General features: G+C 44.6%; 1 protein-coding gene across 2 annotated transcripts in view; it reads left to right on the forward strand.

Moving 5' to 3' along the window:
- dpydb (dihydropyrimidine dehydrogenase b) overlaps positions 1 to 16,282 on the forward strand; it is a 138,264-nt gene that overhangs the window by 94,850 nt on the left and 27,132 nt on the right. Inside the window, exons 14-15 of one of the 2 annotated variants that reach the window (XM_039003827.1) lie at positions 1,394 to 1,558; positions 3,806 to 3,874. In XM_039003827.1, coding sequence (XP_038859755.1) covers positions 1,394 to 1,558; positions 3,806 to 3,874 — 234 coding nt within the window. The remainder of the gene's footprint in view (positions 1 to 1,393; positions 1,559 to 3,805; positions 3,875 to 16,282) is intronic. The other variant, XM_039003828.1, reaches the window with a different exon arrangement.

Below are 16,282 nucleotides of genomic sequence, written 5' to 3' on the forward strand. Positions count from 1 at the left end.
TTGTTTGTTGTGGGTGGTTGTCTCCTGTGTTTGTGTTTGTCGCGCCATACGGGACTGTTTCGGTTTGTTTGTCAGTTCGTTCTTTTGTGTAGTCATTTTTCCTGTTCGTGAGTTCTTCGTTTTATGTAAGTTCGCATGTCCAGGTCTGTCTACTCCGTTTTGTTATTTTGTTAGTTATTCAAGTTAGTTCGTTTTTTGTCTTGTTAAATAAATTCATTATGTCCTATTCCAACGCTGCATTTTGGTCGAATCCTTGCTCCTCCTCTTCGGATGAAGAGGAGGAGGAAATCCGTTACAATCATTACATCTATTAGTGTGTTATTGTTGCAATCGTTTGATATGGACTCGTTTTTTAAATATTTGATTATGCAAATTGGTTTCTACTAATTGGTAATAGAGAGCAGAATGAAACATCTTCAAAAAATCAATGTCTCTGTGGTGAATTTATAAGTAACTGTATATCATGAATATGAGTGGTACTTCTTTAGATTCAACAGCTCTTCTCATTGGCTTTGAATCAAACATGACATTCAGATTCACAATTGAAGCTTCACAATTAAGTGACATTATAGTTATCAAATATTGACATTGCACCTCCCTCCTATTCATAAGATGTAATGTCATGTTGTTCATGCAGATGAGTCATGTTAGCAGGAGATTTTGTTGACCAATTGGCCTGACAAGGAAAAACTCTGAGCCCTATGGTGGAAATTACAAGATTATGTTATAAGGCTGTTATTGCATCAAATGGCTGTTTTATGCAACAGAGTAAGGGGTTATTAGAATGATCATCTGTGTGTGTTCTACTGAGGATGGGCCTCTAGAAGATTTACAATGTCTTTGGGTGATACCGCATTCCAGATCATGAGTTAATGTTTCTGTACTGGGGTACCAGGGGGAGATGGCTCCAGTATGGAGTTGGGGGACAGACCCTGGTCTCTACACAATGAGAACTGTTTTTACAGCAGATACTGTCTGCTGTGAATTATAAGTATCTTTCATGCAAATCTTAACCTTCTGACCCATTCCATACATCTGTTGTTTGTCATGTAGACTGAAGGAGGATGGACTTTGCTATAAAATGCTGTGCCTCGAACCAGCTCGTTGAGTTCTCAGTGATCACATCCAGGGGTGATTACCGACCAGCTCCATTACTGCAGTAATTAAATAATAAAGTTGATTGTTTTGAAGAAATCTAAAAGTCTCTCCTTTTGATTACAATAATTCCACCACAGCCCGAATTATACTGAACAGTTATTGCCAGGAAAAAATCCTGGCCCTCATGGTAATGGATCAATCTCGCTCGTTCCATCACTGGCCTGACCTAACAAAACAGTCAGCCATTTTGTTTCTTGGAGCGTCATTTCTCTCATTCCTGTGATTCTTCCCACAGGACCTGGTGACTAATGTTTCTCCCCGTATCGTGCGTGGTACCACGTCAGGTCATGTGTTCGGCCCCGGACAGGGCTCCTTCCTCAACATCGAACTGATCAGTGAGAAGACAGCTGCCTACTGGTGCCAGGGTGTCAAAGAGCTGAAGACAGACTTCCCCAAGAATGTGAGTTCACTCTTTTCCACAGATGCCCATTTCACACTACCTACTGGAACCGATTTGTGCTACGATACTCTCACATAGTCTTTTCAGCTTGCTTCCAGTAACAACTTTGGTGGATGTGTAACCAGGCCAGCACAGCACAGCTCCGTTTGGCTTGGTTCGGTTCTGTAGTTTACTATTTGAAGACTCAACCAATCTTTTTCAGCTAAATAAATGTCACTCAAACATTTATTTAGTCCAGAATGAATTACAGTGAAAAATGCAGTGAGCCTGTCTCATTGAACATAATACCCACCTCCTCAGGGATTATTTGTGTTTCCTGTAGGGGTATTTGCTGTATATTCATGTCAGACTGTCCCATTTAGTCTACAGTGATTACACTGTATTACACTGCTGTGCTTCCACACCAAGCTCAGGTCCAGAAATCCTCTTCACAATTGACCTCTTCCGACCTTCATCCTCCTGTTATTTCCTTTACCTGGTTGCCAGAGCCCATCCCCTTGTTCCATCCTCCCCAAATTACTTACCAACGCAGTAAAACATAAATATGTAGCTTCCATTGAGAGACATCCATTAATTTTTTTTCATTGATTTCAGGGAGGTCAAGGCCATTCTCCCTCCCCCATTATTCCCATTCATTATTCCTGTTTTCCTCTGCGCTCGTCTTCAACATGACGTGACCTTGTGGGTTACCATCCTCGGTCCACCTGGGTTGCTTTGAAGGGCGTCCTTGGTGAAGGCAGAGCCAAACTCATCCCAGCGCGTGCCTCCCGGAGGTTAAAGGTCACCGGTGTATTCCGCTCGGCAAAATGAATACTCAGAGAAGGGGAGTGATTAATAGCAAAATCCCTCCCCAAATGATGTGAAATTGTAGGGGCTGGGGAGATTGAGACACCTCTCCCTTGCAGGGACTGATTGAGACTGTGGAGTGGAGTGGTCTGTGTGTGTGTGTGTCAGGTTTTACAGGCAGCGGGCATGCCTGTAATAATGCTGCACCTGAGGAATGGAATTGTAAAAAAGGGAAGAGAAAGAGAGACTAACAGGGAAACATAGGGACAAATTGACAGAAAGAAAGGGAGAGAGAGGGAGAGGGAGCAGGAGAGAGGCAGAATAAGGGAGAAAGAGGGAGCGGGAAGAAAGTGAAAAGGTGCAGCCCCATCCTCCCCTCTTCTAATATCTCCATATCAGCGGTGATTGACAGTTGCAGTGTTGCCGGGGGTCCCTGGAGAGGCAGTGTAGAGGGTTTTGGTGGATGGGCTCACTTACTAACACTACTACATTATTAAAGAGATAACAGGAGGATCCCCCTGCTAGGCTTGGCTCTGCTCTGCTCCTCGCAGACAGACAGGCAGACGGACAGACAGGCAAGCCGCAGGATGGACGGACAAACATACAGACACATGCCCCACTATCGCTGCAATTCACTCTACCCCATAAACCGCCTCCTCGGGATGGGGTTCAGCTAGAACGGTTCTACTGCAGTGCACACCGCCTGTCAGTCTGTCTGTCGGCACGTCTGCATGTACGTTTGTCTGTCTTGTCCCTTTCCTTCTGTCTTCAAACAATGTGAATAGATACTAAAGACTTTTTCCCAACAATAGTCTGGCCACTGTACGTAGCATATGCCACTTGAGAGTGGATCAGGGGGAGAAACGTAGCATTGTTTGCTATTCATTTCCACTTCAACTGGCCCGTAATCAATATTTGCAGTTCAGTAGCCGACTCCCATGGTAAAGAGGATGAAGGGTTATCACAAGTCTCCAACAATACGGACACGGAAAGATGCAGGATCTATAAAATCAAACACACACTTATATCACAGGCAGGCATGTCCCTCTGTGCATTGTGGACACATCAGCCTATTTGTGTCTTTTAAAATCCAAAGCAATGAAAGGGAGAGTTATATCTCCCCTACTTTATGGGTAGATTATAGTTTCCACAACAGGACTGAGGACCGTTGAGGATTGAGTGCGGAGGACTGATGGGTGAAAGACACATTATATTGTTCCTCTGTTATTCTCTCAGATGTTTGTGTAGTCTTTGAAACCACTATGTGTTCTCAGGCTCTCAGACAAGATAAGGCACAGCAGGTGAAATCACAGTTGTTACTTGCCCTCTCTCTCTCTTTCTCTCTCCCTCTCTCCCTTCCTCTCTCTTAATCTCTCTCTCTCTCTTTCTCTCTTTCTCTCTTTCTCTCTCTCTCTCTCTCTCTCTCTCTCGCGCGCTCTCTCTCCTCTCTCTCCTTTTCAGATTGTCATCTCGAGCATCATGTGTGGTTACAACAAAGCCGACTGGGTTGAGCTTACTAAAATGGCAGAGGTGAGTCCATTTTGTGTTGTCTGTTGGTTCAGAATATAACCTGACTTTACAGGGCTGGACTTGAAGAAAGAGTCAAGGAAGGGACTGTTCAATTTGATCCATTCACATTCTTCTGGGCCAACTGTTTTGTACCAATCAAATGGATTTAAATGACTTCCTTTGTCTTCTCTAAAAACATGCATGTCAATATGTAAAAAATATGCTTTAACAGATACCTTAAAGAGTATCACTCTGAAATAGACCGGCATCCATATTCATGGCTTAAAGCCTCATTGGTCTCTTTGAGAAAAAGCAGCTTCTTACATTAAATTTGCATTAGATAACATCGGATTTACGTCTCAGAGGCAACAGAAACCCACTGTGCTCACAAACTGAGGAATAAATCATAAAACTATTTTTTGTGTTCTTTTTCTCCTCAGATGTGGACGTTTGCCTCTGAAATCTATCGTTTCTCCTATCGTTCCTTCTCAGCTTCGCTCTGTCACTTCACATAGCCCTATTGAACTCATGGTTATTGATGTGAAACCAACACTGTTGTGTTTGCATCAGGCATGCTAAAACCACTGTGATGATTGATAATAGTAGTAGTAGTGGCATAGTATTTCATTGCTAGGGAATGGTATTTACAGTTTTTCTCAATCTCATACAAACATTTTTTGGAACAATGTTGTCGATCTTCCAAACAGAGTTCACAAGAAGGGGGAGAGAGAGAGAGAGAGAGATAAAAAGAGGGAGAGAGAGAGAGAGAGAAAGAAAGAGAGCAAGGGAGAGATGGGGAAGAGAGATTGAGAGGGGGAGATAACGAGGGAGAGAGTAAGGGAGAGAGAGAGCGAGAGAGAGGGGGGCAGAGGATAAGAGAGAGTAAGGGAGAGGAAGAGGGAATAAATCATTGAGTGAGTGAGTGAGTGAGTGAGTGAGTGAGTGAGTGAGTGAGTGAGTGAGTGAGTGAGTGAGTGAGTGAGTGAGTGAGTGAGTGAGTGAGTGAGTGAGTGAGTGAGTGAGTGAGTGAGTGAGTGAGTGAGTGAGTGAGTGAGTGAGTGAGTGAGTGAGTGAGTGAGTGAGTGAGTGAGTGAGTGAGTGAGAGCCCTATTGAACTAATGGTTATTGATGTGAAACCTTGAAAAAGAAAAGGAGAGCCTCACAATCTAGGAGCTCAGATGCAATAACTGAATACCAAAGTTTTGACCAGGGTATGGAGACAAACACTGCAGGTCTCTAGTTTATATAGACTTTAAAAGGACATAATTTTGTACATAATGTTGCCACTACTGTATCTTATGACCGAAAATAACTTCAGGATATCAGGACTGAGATTACTCACCACGGATAGGCAGAATCCTTTTTTCTTCCTTTAACGAGTCTGACTAGCCCGACGCGAATGATATACTGCTTTCTCGGGAACAGGCCCAGATCTCTGTGATTTGCGTGAAGAGGAGGCGGAGAAAAAGTGGCCAGAGGGCAGGCTGCCTTCTGAGAATTCGTAGGCGATTGAATAAACCCCCACTTCCTTCCATTCCGCAAGCAAACGTGCAATCTTTGAAAAAAATTATATCGATGACCTATGCGGAAGATTAAACTACCAACGGGACATTCAAAACTGTAATATGCTTATGCTTCAAGGAGTCGTGGCTGAACGACGATACTATCAACATACAGCTGGCTGGTTATACGCTGTATCGGCAGGATAGAACAGCTGTGTCTGGTAAGACAAGGGGCGGCGGACTATGTATTTTTGTAAATAACAGCTGGTGCACGATATGTAAGGAAGACTCGAGCTATTGCTCGCCTGAGGTAGAGTATCTCATGATAAGCTGTAGACCACACTATCTACCTAGAGAGTTTACATCTGTATTTTTTGTAGCTGTGTACATACCACCACAGACTGAGGCTGGCACTAAGACAGCATTGAATGAGCTGTATTCCGCTGTAAGCAAACAAGAAAATGCTCACCCAGAGGCGGCGCTCCTAGTAGCCAGGGACTATAATGCAGGGAAACTTAAATCTGGTTTACCAAATTTCTATCAGCATGTTAAATGTGCAACCAGAGGGAAAAAAACTCTGGAACACCTTTACTCCACACACAGAGATGCATACAAAGCTCTTCCTCGCCCTCCATTTGACAAATCTGACCATAATTCTATCCTCCTGATTCCTGCTTACAAGCAAAAATATAAGCAGGAAGCACCAGTGACTAGATCAATAAAAAAGTGGTGAGATGAAGCAGATGCTAAGCTACAGGACTGTTTTGCTAGCACAGACTGGAATATGTTCCGGGATTCCTCAGATGGCATTGAGGAGTACACCACATCAGTCATTAGCTTCATCAATAAGCATATCGATGACATCGTCCCCACATTACAGACTACAAAGGGAAGCACACCTGAGAACTGCCCAGTGATACGAGCCTACCAGACGAGCTAAACTACTTCTATGCTCGCTTCGAGGCAAATAACACTGAAACATGCATGAGAGCACCAGCTGTTCTGGAAGACTGTGTGATCACGCTCTCTGCAACTGATGTGAGTAAGACCTTTAAACAGGTCAACATTCACAAGGCCGCAGGGCCAGACAGATTACCAGGGCGTGTACTGCAAGCATGCGCTGCCCTTCTGGCAAGTGTCTTCACTGACATTTTCAAACTCTCCCTGTCCGAGTCTGTAATACCAACAAGTTTCAAGCAGACCACCATAGTGCCTGTGCCCAAGAAGACTAAAGTAAGCTACCTAAATTAATACCAACCAGTAGCACTCATGTCTGTAGCCATGAAGTGCTTTGAAAGACTGATCATGGCTCACATCAACACCATTATCCCAGAAACCCTAGACCCACTCCAATTTGCATACCGCACCAACATATCCACAGATGATGCAATCTCTATTGCACTCCACACTGCCCTTTTCCACTTGGACAAAAGGAACACCTATGTGAGAATGCTATTAATTGACTACCTCTCAGCGTTCAACACTGTAGTGCCCTCAAAGCTCATCAATAAGCTAAGGACCCTGGGACTAAACACCTCTCTCTGCAACTGGATCCTGGACTTCCTGACGGGCCGCCCCCAGGTGGTAAAGGTAGGTAACAACACATCTGCCACACTGATCCTCAACACAGGGGCACCTCAGGGGTGCGTGCTCAGTCTCCTCCTGTACTCCCTGTTCACTCAGGACTGCACGGCCAGGCATGACTCCAACACCATCATTAAGTTTGCTGACGACACAACAGCGGTAGGCCTGATCACGACAACGATGAGACAGCCTATAGGGAGGAGGTCAGAGTCCTGGCCGTGTGGTGCCAGGACAACAACCTCTCACTCAAGGTGATCAAGACAAAGGAGATGATTGTGAACTACAGGAAAAAGAGGACCTAGCACGCCCCCATTCTCATCGACCGGGCTGCAGTGGAGCAGGTTGAGAGCTTCAAGTTCCTTGGTGTCCACATCATCAACAAACTAACATGGTCCAAGCACACCAAGAAAGTCGTGAAGAGGGCACGACAAAACCTATTCCCCCTCGGGAGAGTGAAAAGATTTGGCATGGGTCCTCAGATCCTCAAAAGGTTATACAGCTGCACATTGAGAGCATCCTGACTGGGTGCATCACTGCCATGTATGGCAACTGCTCAGTCTCCGACCTCAAGGCACTACAAAGGGTAATGTGAACGGCCCAGTACATCACTGGGGCCAAGCTTCCTGCCATCCAGGACCTCTATATCAGGCGGTGTCAGAGGAAGGCCCTAAAAATTGTCAAAGACTAGAGCCACCCTAGTCTTACACTAGGTCCAAGAGGCTTCTAAACAGCTTCTACCTCCAAGCCATAAGATTCCTGAACATCTAATCAAATGGCTACCCAGACTATTTGCATTGCCCCCCCTTCCCCCTCTTTTACACCGCTGCTACTCTCTGTTGTTATCATCTATGCATAGTCACTTTAATAACTGTAAATGTAAATGTAAATGTACATAGTACCTCAACTGACCAGTGCCCCCGCACATTGACTCTGTACCAGTACCCCCCTGTCTCGCTATTGTTATTTTACTGCTGCTCTTTAATTACTTTTATTTCTTATTCTTATTATTCTTAGAGAGAGTAAGGAAGAGAAAGCGATAGTAACGGAGAGAGAGAGAGAAAGGGAGATAAAGAGAGAGAGTGTAATGAGAGAGGGAATAAATCATAAAATGTTTTTTCATTTCTTCTATCGTTCCTTCTCAGCCTTGCTCTGTCACCTCACATAGCCCTATTGAACTCATGGTTATTGATGTGAAACCAACACTGTTGTGTTTGCATCAGGAAGGCTAAAAACAATGTGATCATTGATAATAGCAGTAGTAGTGGCATAGTATTTCATTGCTAGGGAATGGTATTTACAGTTTATCTCAATCACATACAAGCATTTTTTGGAACAATGTTTCAAACAGAGTTCATTTTTATCCAATGTAAAAAACATACTTTTAGGGAGAGGGGAGGGAGGGAGGGAGTAGGAGAGAGTGAGATGGAGAAAGATGAGGGACAGAAGGGGAGGAAGAGAGTAAGGGAGAGAGTGAGGGGGAGAGTGAGAGAGAAAGGAGAGAGAGTAAGGGAGAGTAAGAGGGAGAAAAGAAAGAAAGAAAGAAAGAAAGAAAGAAAGAAAGAAAGAAAGAAAGAAAGAAAGAAAGAAAGAAAGAAAGAAAGAAAGAAAGAAAGAAAGAAAGAAAGAAAGAAAGAAAGAAAGAAAGAAAGAAAGAGAGAAAGAAAGAGAGAAAGAGAGAAAGAAAGGGGGGAGATATAAATCTTAAAAACATATTTTTTTGTTATTCTTTTTCTCCTCCGATGTGGATGTTTGCCTCTGAAATCTATCTTTTATTCTATCGTTCCTTCTCAGCTTTGCTCTGTCACCTCACATAGCCCTATTGAACTCATGGTTATTGATGTGAAACCAACACTGTTGTGTTTGCATCAGGCATGCTAAAACCACTGTGATGATTGATAATGGTAGTAGTAGTGCCATAGTATTTCATTGCTAGGGAATGGTATTTGTGACCGACCGGCTCGATTCGGTCTTATGAGCAAAATTTGAAATTGTGTTTTTTACATTGGATAAAAGTACAGACTCGGAGCTAGAAAATTGTATATCATACACTACAGTTGAGGAACAATGGGAAAGTAATTCTACTTTGAAAGTTAATAAACTTGTAACTTCACTTTTCAGAAAATGTCCCTTGAATGTTTGGGTAAAACTACTGGAGAGCTTTTTAGCTACACCCATTCAGCCTTTGCCCCGGATTCACATGAGGCATGTACCAAACAACCAACGATTTCAAGACTAAAGGCTGGTTTATAATATGTATTTTGACAGTTGTCGCAATGACATCAAGAACATTCTATTGTCGTCTGACATCAAACTTATCGTTGTCGTTATGAAAAAGTATAAATACATGACATCAGCAGCCTGGTGGTCCAAAATAGCATAACTAGTGTATTTTAACCTGTTTGGGGTGCAGCCCGACACCGGTACACTTATGACAACATCCAGCTCAAGTGCAGGGCGCGAAATTCAAAAGATATTTTTTTTTAATATTTAACTTTCACACATTAACAAGTCCAATACAGCATATGAAAGGTACACATCTTGTGAATCAAGCCAACATGTCCGATTTTTAAAATGTTTTACAGGGAAGACACAATATGTAAATCTATTAGCTAACCACGTTAGCAAAAGACACCACTTTTCTTACTCCATCAGTTTTTTACTCCATCAGTAGCTATCACAAATTCGACCAAATAAAGATATAAATAGCCACTAACCAAGAAACAACTTCATCAGATGACAGTCTGATAACATATTTATTGTATAGCATATGTTTTGTTAGAAAAATGTGCATATTTCAGGTATAAATCATAGTTTACATTGCAGCTACAGTCAGAAATTGCACCGAAAGCAGACAGAAAAATTACAGACACCAACGCCAAATAACTAAATACTCATCATAAAACATTTCTGAAAAATACATAGTGTACAGCAATTGAAAGACAGGCATCTTGTGATTCCAGACATTATTTCCGATTTATCAAGTGTTTTACAGCGAAAACACAATATAGCGTTATATTAGCGTAGCCACAATAGCCAGAAACACTTGGGCGCCCACGACCAGTTCACATGCACGACAGATATTAGAAATAGCATCATAAAATGTTTCTTGTTTCTTTTGGTGATCTTCCGTCAGAATGTTGGACAAGGTGTCCTTTGTCCAGAACAGTCGTTGTTTGGATCTGGAACGGCAAATTTCCCTCTTGATTTAGCATGGGCACTTGCCAAGTGGCACGGATCTCTCCAACGTCAACAAAGTCAGAGAACGGAACACGGCAAAACTCCCGAAAAAATTTCAATAATCTGATTAAACTATATTGAAAAAACATACTTTACGATGATATGGTCACATGTATCAAATAAAATCTAAACCGGAGATGTTAGTCGTCCATAACGACAGCTAAACAGAAGGCAAATCCATGTCCCCTTTCGCGCGCTCCAGAAACAGGAAATGGACGGTCACGTCATACAAAGAGCTTTAATTCCACCTCAGACCAAGATAAACACGAAATTTCTTCTCTCACCGCCTCTTGACAACCAGGGGAAGGTGTATGAAGTGTACGTAGACTCTTACGTATCATGCCCATGTATAGGCAGGAAGTTGAACAGAGCATCGATTTCTGACATTCCACTTCCTGGTCAGGAAATGTGCTGCAGAATGAGTTCTGTTTCACTCAGAGAAATAATTCAAACGGTTTTAGAAACTAGAGAGTGTTTTCTATCCAATAGTAATAATAATATGCATATTGTACGAGCAAGAATTGAGTACGAGGCCGTTTGAAATGGGCACGATTTAACTGGCTACTCAATACTGCCCCTTGCAGCCATAAGAAGTTAACACCAATAAACTCTAAGAATGAATTTAGTATATGTCAACCTAGCAAACCATGCAACTAAAAGCAACCTTCTAAACTATCTTTGGGTTCGTTACTAGCTTGTTAGCTAACTAGCTAATGTTAAGTTAGCTGGCTTAGCAGTTCAAATAATGACCATATCATATAGCTGACAACATCTTCACTTTCGCTCATTTTCCTTGATTATTACAGGACAATAAACTCACAAAAAGATAATTTTTTACAAATGAATGGCGAGCCAATTACAGAAAATAGTTTATGGTTGTGAGTGTGACGAAACAAAAGCAGGACATTCTTCCGCAGAATTTTTAGAACTTGGATACTGTCTGGCCTAATGTTATATCCTAATTTGACTTTGGTGCAGGTCATGTTCTTCACATTACTGTCTCTGGTAAACACATACTACATCAAATAAAATCAAAGTTTATTTGTCACATGCACCGGATACAGAAGGTGTAGTGAAATGGTTACTTGCATAGTGAAGTCTTTTGTTTAAACATGTAGCTAGCTAGCTAGCTAAACAATGAACCATAATCCCAACTCATAACGTTACTACACTGCATGAATCTGCAGGTAGCTAACCAACCAGGTTCAATGTTAGCGAGCTAATATTAGGCTGACTAGTAATGCAAATGGCTCTGAGATACGAATAATATTAATACACAGTTCATACACATAACTTTAGCTAGCGAGCCAGCCACCTAACTGTATGCTTTAATAACTTAAAATGAAAACTAATTTCTGACAAAATTAGAAATGTATAATATCTGAAAATGTAGCTAGCTAGACTATCTTACATGGCTGGACACTTCTCCCTCTCTGTCACAGATGCCATGGTAGTCTTTGTTTGAAGATATAATCTGGAGACAGGTTTCATACAACAGCCTTCTGTGTTCTCTTTCCGAATCCCTCTGCATATTTGCAATCAAACGGCAGAATTTTCTCCATCTCCTTAGCTATCATACTCTATTTCCACCGGGCATTCCACTGATTTCAAAACTTGGTCCTCCAGAAAGTTTAGAGCAACACTTATGCAGTTCTACTACGTGATATATTTAAAAAAAACGCTGCGTTAGAAAGGATTACCTACACATACTGACCAGCTCATGTTATAAACAAAAGCGTGCTACATGGCTGACCAATCCGAACTCATCTCTCGGCATGTCCAGCCCATCCATTATCTCTACCAATCATGGCTAGCGGGAAGGTTCCTGACTTTTTCTGTGACTAAACCAACTAGGCTCGCAATTTAACAATTGTATTTGTATTTACAGATGGCATACGAGTTTGTTATTAAGGCACATGAAAGTTCACATGTTCCAGAATGCATTGCTGCCAAAAAACGCATTTACATTGTTTTTTAACGTTATGTTCAAATGCCTCTCCTGTGAAGTTATGACTTGCGACATACACCTAGTTTCCTGAAACGACACCAGTCACATTGTAATGTGTGCCCTGGGAGTCGGGAAGCAAGTTCTGTGGGTGAATCATTTAATAAATAAATGAAAACATAATACAAAACAAGAAACACGAACAACGCACAGACATGAAACTGAAACAATTACGACTGGGAAGGAACCAGAGGGAGTGACATATATAGGGAAGATAATCAGGGAAGTGATGGAGTCCAGGTGAGTCTATTGACGTGCAGGTGCGCGTAACGATGGTGACAGGTGTGCGCCATAACGAGCAGCCTGGTGACCTAGAGGCCGGAGAGGTAGCACACTTGACACACATTTACAGTTTTTCTTAATCTCATTAAAGCATTTTTTGGAACAATGTTGACAATTTTCAAACAGAGTTCACAAGACATAGAACTCTGTGGCCTTTGGCAAAACAGTAAATGCGTTTCAAAATGTTGTTGATTTCTCTAAATATAAATACATTCATCAAAACCATATAATAGAATAAAAATTGCAAGTACATTAATCGAAAGAACAAGATTGGTTGTGTTAACAAGATTAACACAACCAATCAATCAATCAATCAAATATGTTTTTAAGCCCTTTTTACATCAGCAGTTGTCACAAAGTGCTTATACAGAAACAGCAAGCAATGCAGATGTAGATGCACCATACTTATCTCTTGAGTCCAAGCAGACAAAACAGAAAGTTAGTATGTCTTTTGAAAATCCCACTAGATTTTGCAGTCACTAAATAATTATGATCAAAATTGGAAGTACAACTATCCCAAAGTGCAGAATTATGGTCAATTACGCTTCTTTAATGCATATTTCACCGAACAATTTCAAACACATCAAATCAAATATTATTCCAGCACATTGATTGCAGGAATCATTCATCAGTATCATCACAATCCAATTCTATGTATTCAATACAAAGGCTGGTTTGCTAATTTTTTTGTAGACTTTCCACATTTTGTTACGTTACAGCCTTATTCTAAAATTGATGAAATCGTTTTTTCCCTCATCAATCTACACACAATACCCCATAATGACAAAGCAAAAACAGGATTTCTCTGTACTTTGCTCCATTCATCTTTACCCCGATCCTGACTAGTCTCTCTGTCTCTGCAACTGAAAAACATCCCTACAGCAAGATGCTGCCACCACCATGCTTCACATGTATCCCCTGTCAAAGGAGGAGACGGCAGCTATGGAAACATATGTCTCCGAATCCCTGGGGCAGGGGTACATTCGGCCCTCCACTTCACCTTCCTCCTCGAGTTTCTTTTTTGTGAAGAAGAAGGATGGAGGTCTGCGCCCGTGCATTGACTATCGAGGTATCAACCAAATCACTGTGAGGTACAGCTACCCGCTGCCTCTCATAGCCAGTGCGATAGAGTCAATGCACGGGGCGCGCTTCTTCACAAAATTGGATCTCAGGAGCGCTTACAACCTGGTACGTATCCGGGAGGGAGGCGAGTGGAAGTACCACCTCAGGGCACTATGAGTACCTTGTCATGCCGTACGGGTTGATGAATGCTCCATCAGTCTTCCAGGCCTTTGTAGACGAGATTTTCCGGGACCTGCACGGGCAGGGTGTAGTGGTGTATCGACGACATTCTGATATACTCCGCTACATGCGCCGAGCATGTGTCCCTGGTGCGCAGGGTGCTTGGTCGACTGTTGGCGCATGACCTGTACGTCAAGGCTGAGAAATGTCTGTTCTTCCAACAGTCCGTCTCCTTCCTAGGGTACTGCATTTCCACTTCAGCGGTGGAGATGGAGAGTGACCGCATTTCAGCCGTGTGTAATTGGCCGACTCCCACCACTGTAAAGGAAGTGCAGCGGTTTCTAGGGTTTGCCAACTACTACCGGAGGTTTATCTGGGGCTTTGGTCAGGTAGCGGCTCCCATTACCTCACTGCTGAAGGGGGGACCGGTGCGACTGCAGTGGTCGGCTGAGGCGGACAGTGCTTTTGGTCACCTGAGGGTTCTGTTTACCTCGGCTCCCATGCTGGCTTATCCGGATCCCTCTTTGGCGTTCATAGTGGAGGTGGATGCGTCCGAGGCTGGGATAGGAGCCGTGCTCTCTCAGCGCTCGGGTACGCCACCAAAGCTCCGCCCCTGTGCTTTCTTTTCGAAGAAGCTCAGCCCGGCGGAGCGAAACTATGATATGGGGGACCGGGAGCTGTTGGCTGTCGTCAAGGCTCTGAAGGCGTGGAGACATTGGCTTGAGGGGGCTAAACACCCTTTTCTCATCTGGAGTGACCACCGCAATCTGGAGTACATCCGGGCGGCGAGGAGACTGAACCCTCGCCAGGCAAGGTGGGCCATGTTCTTTACCCGTTTTGTTTTCACCCTGTCCTACAGACCAGGTTCCCAGAACGCTAAGGCTGACGCACTGTCCCGGATGTATGACACAGAGGAGCAGTCCATAGATCACACTCCCATACTTCTGGCCTCTTGCCTGGTGGCACCGGTGGTATGGGAGCTGGACGCGGACATAGAGCGGGCGTTACGTACAGAGCCCACTCCCCTCCAGTGTCCAGCTGGGCGTCTGTACGTTCCGTCTGCTGTCTGCGACCGTTTGATCTATTGGGCCCACACGTCACCCTCCTCTGGCATCGGTCGGACAGTGCGCTGTCTTAGTGGGAAGTACTGGTGGTCCACCTTGGCCAAGGACGTGAGGGTTTATGTTTCCTCCTGCTCGGTGTGCGCCTAGTGCAAGGCCCCTAGGCACCTGCCCAGAGGGAAGTTACAGCCCTTACCCGTTCCACAATGGCCGTGGTCGCTCCTATTGGTGGACCTCCTCACGGATCTTCCTCCCTCACAGGGTAACACCACGATCCTGGTCGTTGTGGATCAGTTCTCTAAGTCCTGCCGTCTCCTTCCTTTGCCCGATCTCCCTACGGCCCTACAGACTGCAGAGGCCCTGCTTACACACGTCTTCCGGCACTACGGGGTGCCTGAGGATATAGTGTCTGATCGAGGTCCCCAGTTCACGTCAAGGGTCTGAAGGGCGTTCATGGAACGTCTGGGGGTCTCGGTCAGCCTTACCTCGGGTTTTCACCCCGAGAGTAACGGCCAGGTGGAGAGAGTAAACCAGGATGTTGGTAGGTTTCTGCGGTCTTATTGCCAGGACCGGCCGGGGGAGTGGGCAGCGTTCATCCCCTGGGCAGAGAAACTCACTCCGCCACTCCTCCACTAACCTCTCCCCCTTCCAGTGCGTACTGGTTCTGGCACCTTGGCATCAGAGCCAGATCGAGGCTCCTGCGGTGGACGAATGGTTTAAGTGCTCGGAGGAGACCTGGGATGCCGCTCATGTGCACCTGCAGCGGGCCGTGAGGAGTCAGAAATTGAGCGCCGACCGCCACCGCAGTGAAGCCCCGGTGTTTGCTCCGGGGGACCGGGTCTGGCTCTCGACCCGAAACCTGCCCTTCCGCCTGCCCTGCCGGAAGCTGGGCCCGCGGTTTGTGGGGCCAATCAAAGTCCTGAGGAGACTGAACTAGGTTTGCTACAGGTTACAGCTTCCCCCAGATTACCGTATTAACCCCTCGTTCCATGTGTCTCTCCTAAGGCCGGTGGTGGCTGGTCCACTCATGGAGTCTGAGGTGCGGGAGGTTCCTCCGCCCCCTCTGGACATCGAGGGGGCCCCGGCATATGCTGTTCGAGCACTACTGGACTCGAGGCGTCGGGCGAGGGGGCTTCAGTACCTCGTGGAGTGGGAGGGGTACGGTCCGGAGGAGAGATGCTGGGTGCCGGTGGAGGACGTTTTGGACCCTTCGTTGCTGCGTGAGTTCCACCGTCTCCATCTGGATCGCCCTGCGCCTCATCCTCCGGGTCGTCCCCGAGGTCGGTGTCGTCTAGCCGGGCGTCAAGGGGGGGGGGGGGGGGATACGGTCCCTCTCCTTGTTCGGGCGACGTTCGGCGGTCAACGTCACCGGCCTTCTAGCCATCGCCGATCGACTTTTCATTTTCCATTTGTTTTGTCTTTGTTTTACACACCTGGTTTCAATTCCCCAATTACATGTTCATTATTTAACCCTCTGTTTTCCCTATGGTTTTTGTGCGTGATTGTTCTATGTATG

The sequence above is a fragment of the Salvelinus namaycush genome, chromosome 11 (assembly GCF_016432855.1).
Source record: "Salvelinus namaycush isolate Seneca chromosome 11, SaNama_1.0, whole genome shotgun sequence".
Lineage (NCBI taxonomy): Eukaryota > Metazoa > Chordata > Actinopteri > Salmoniformes > Salmonidae > Salvelinus > Salvelinus namaycush.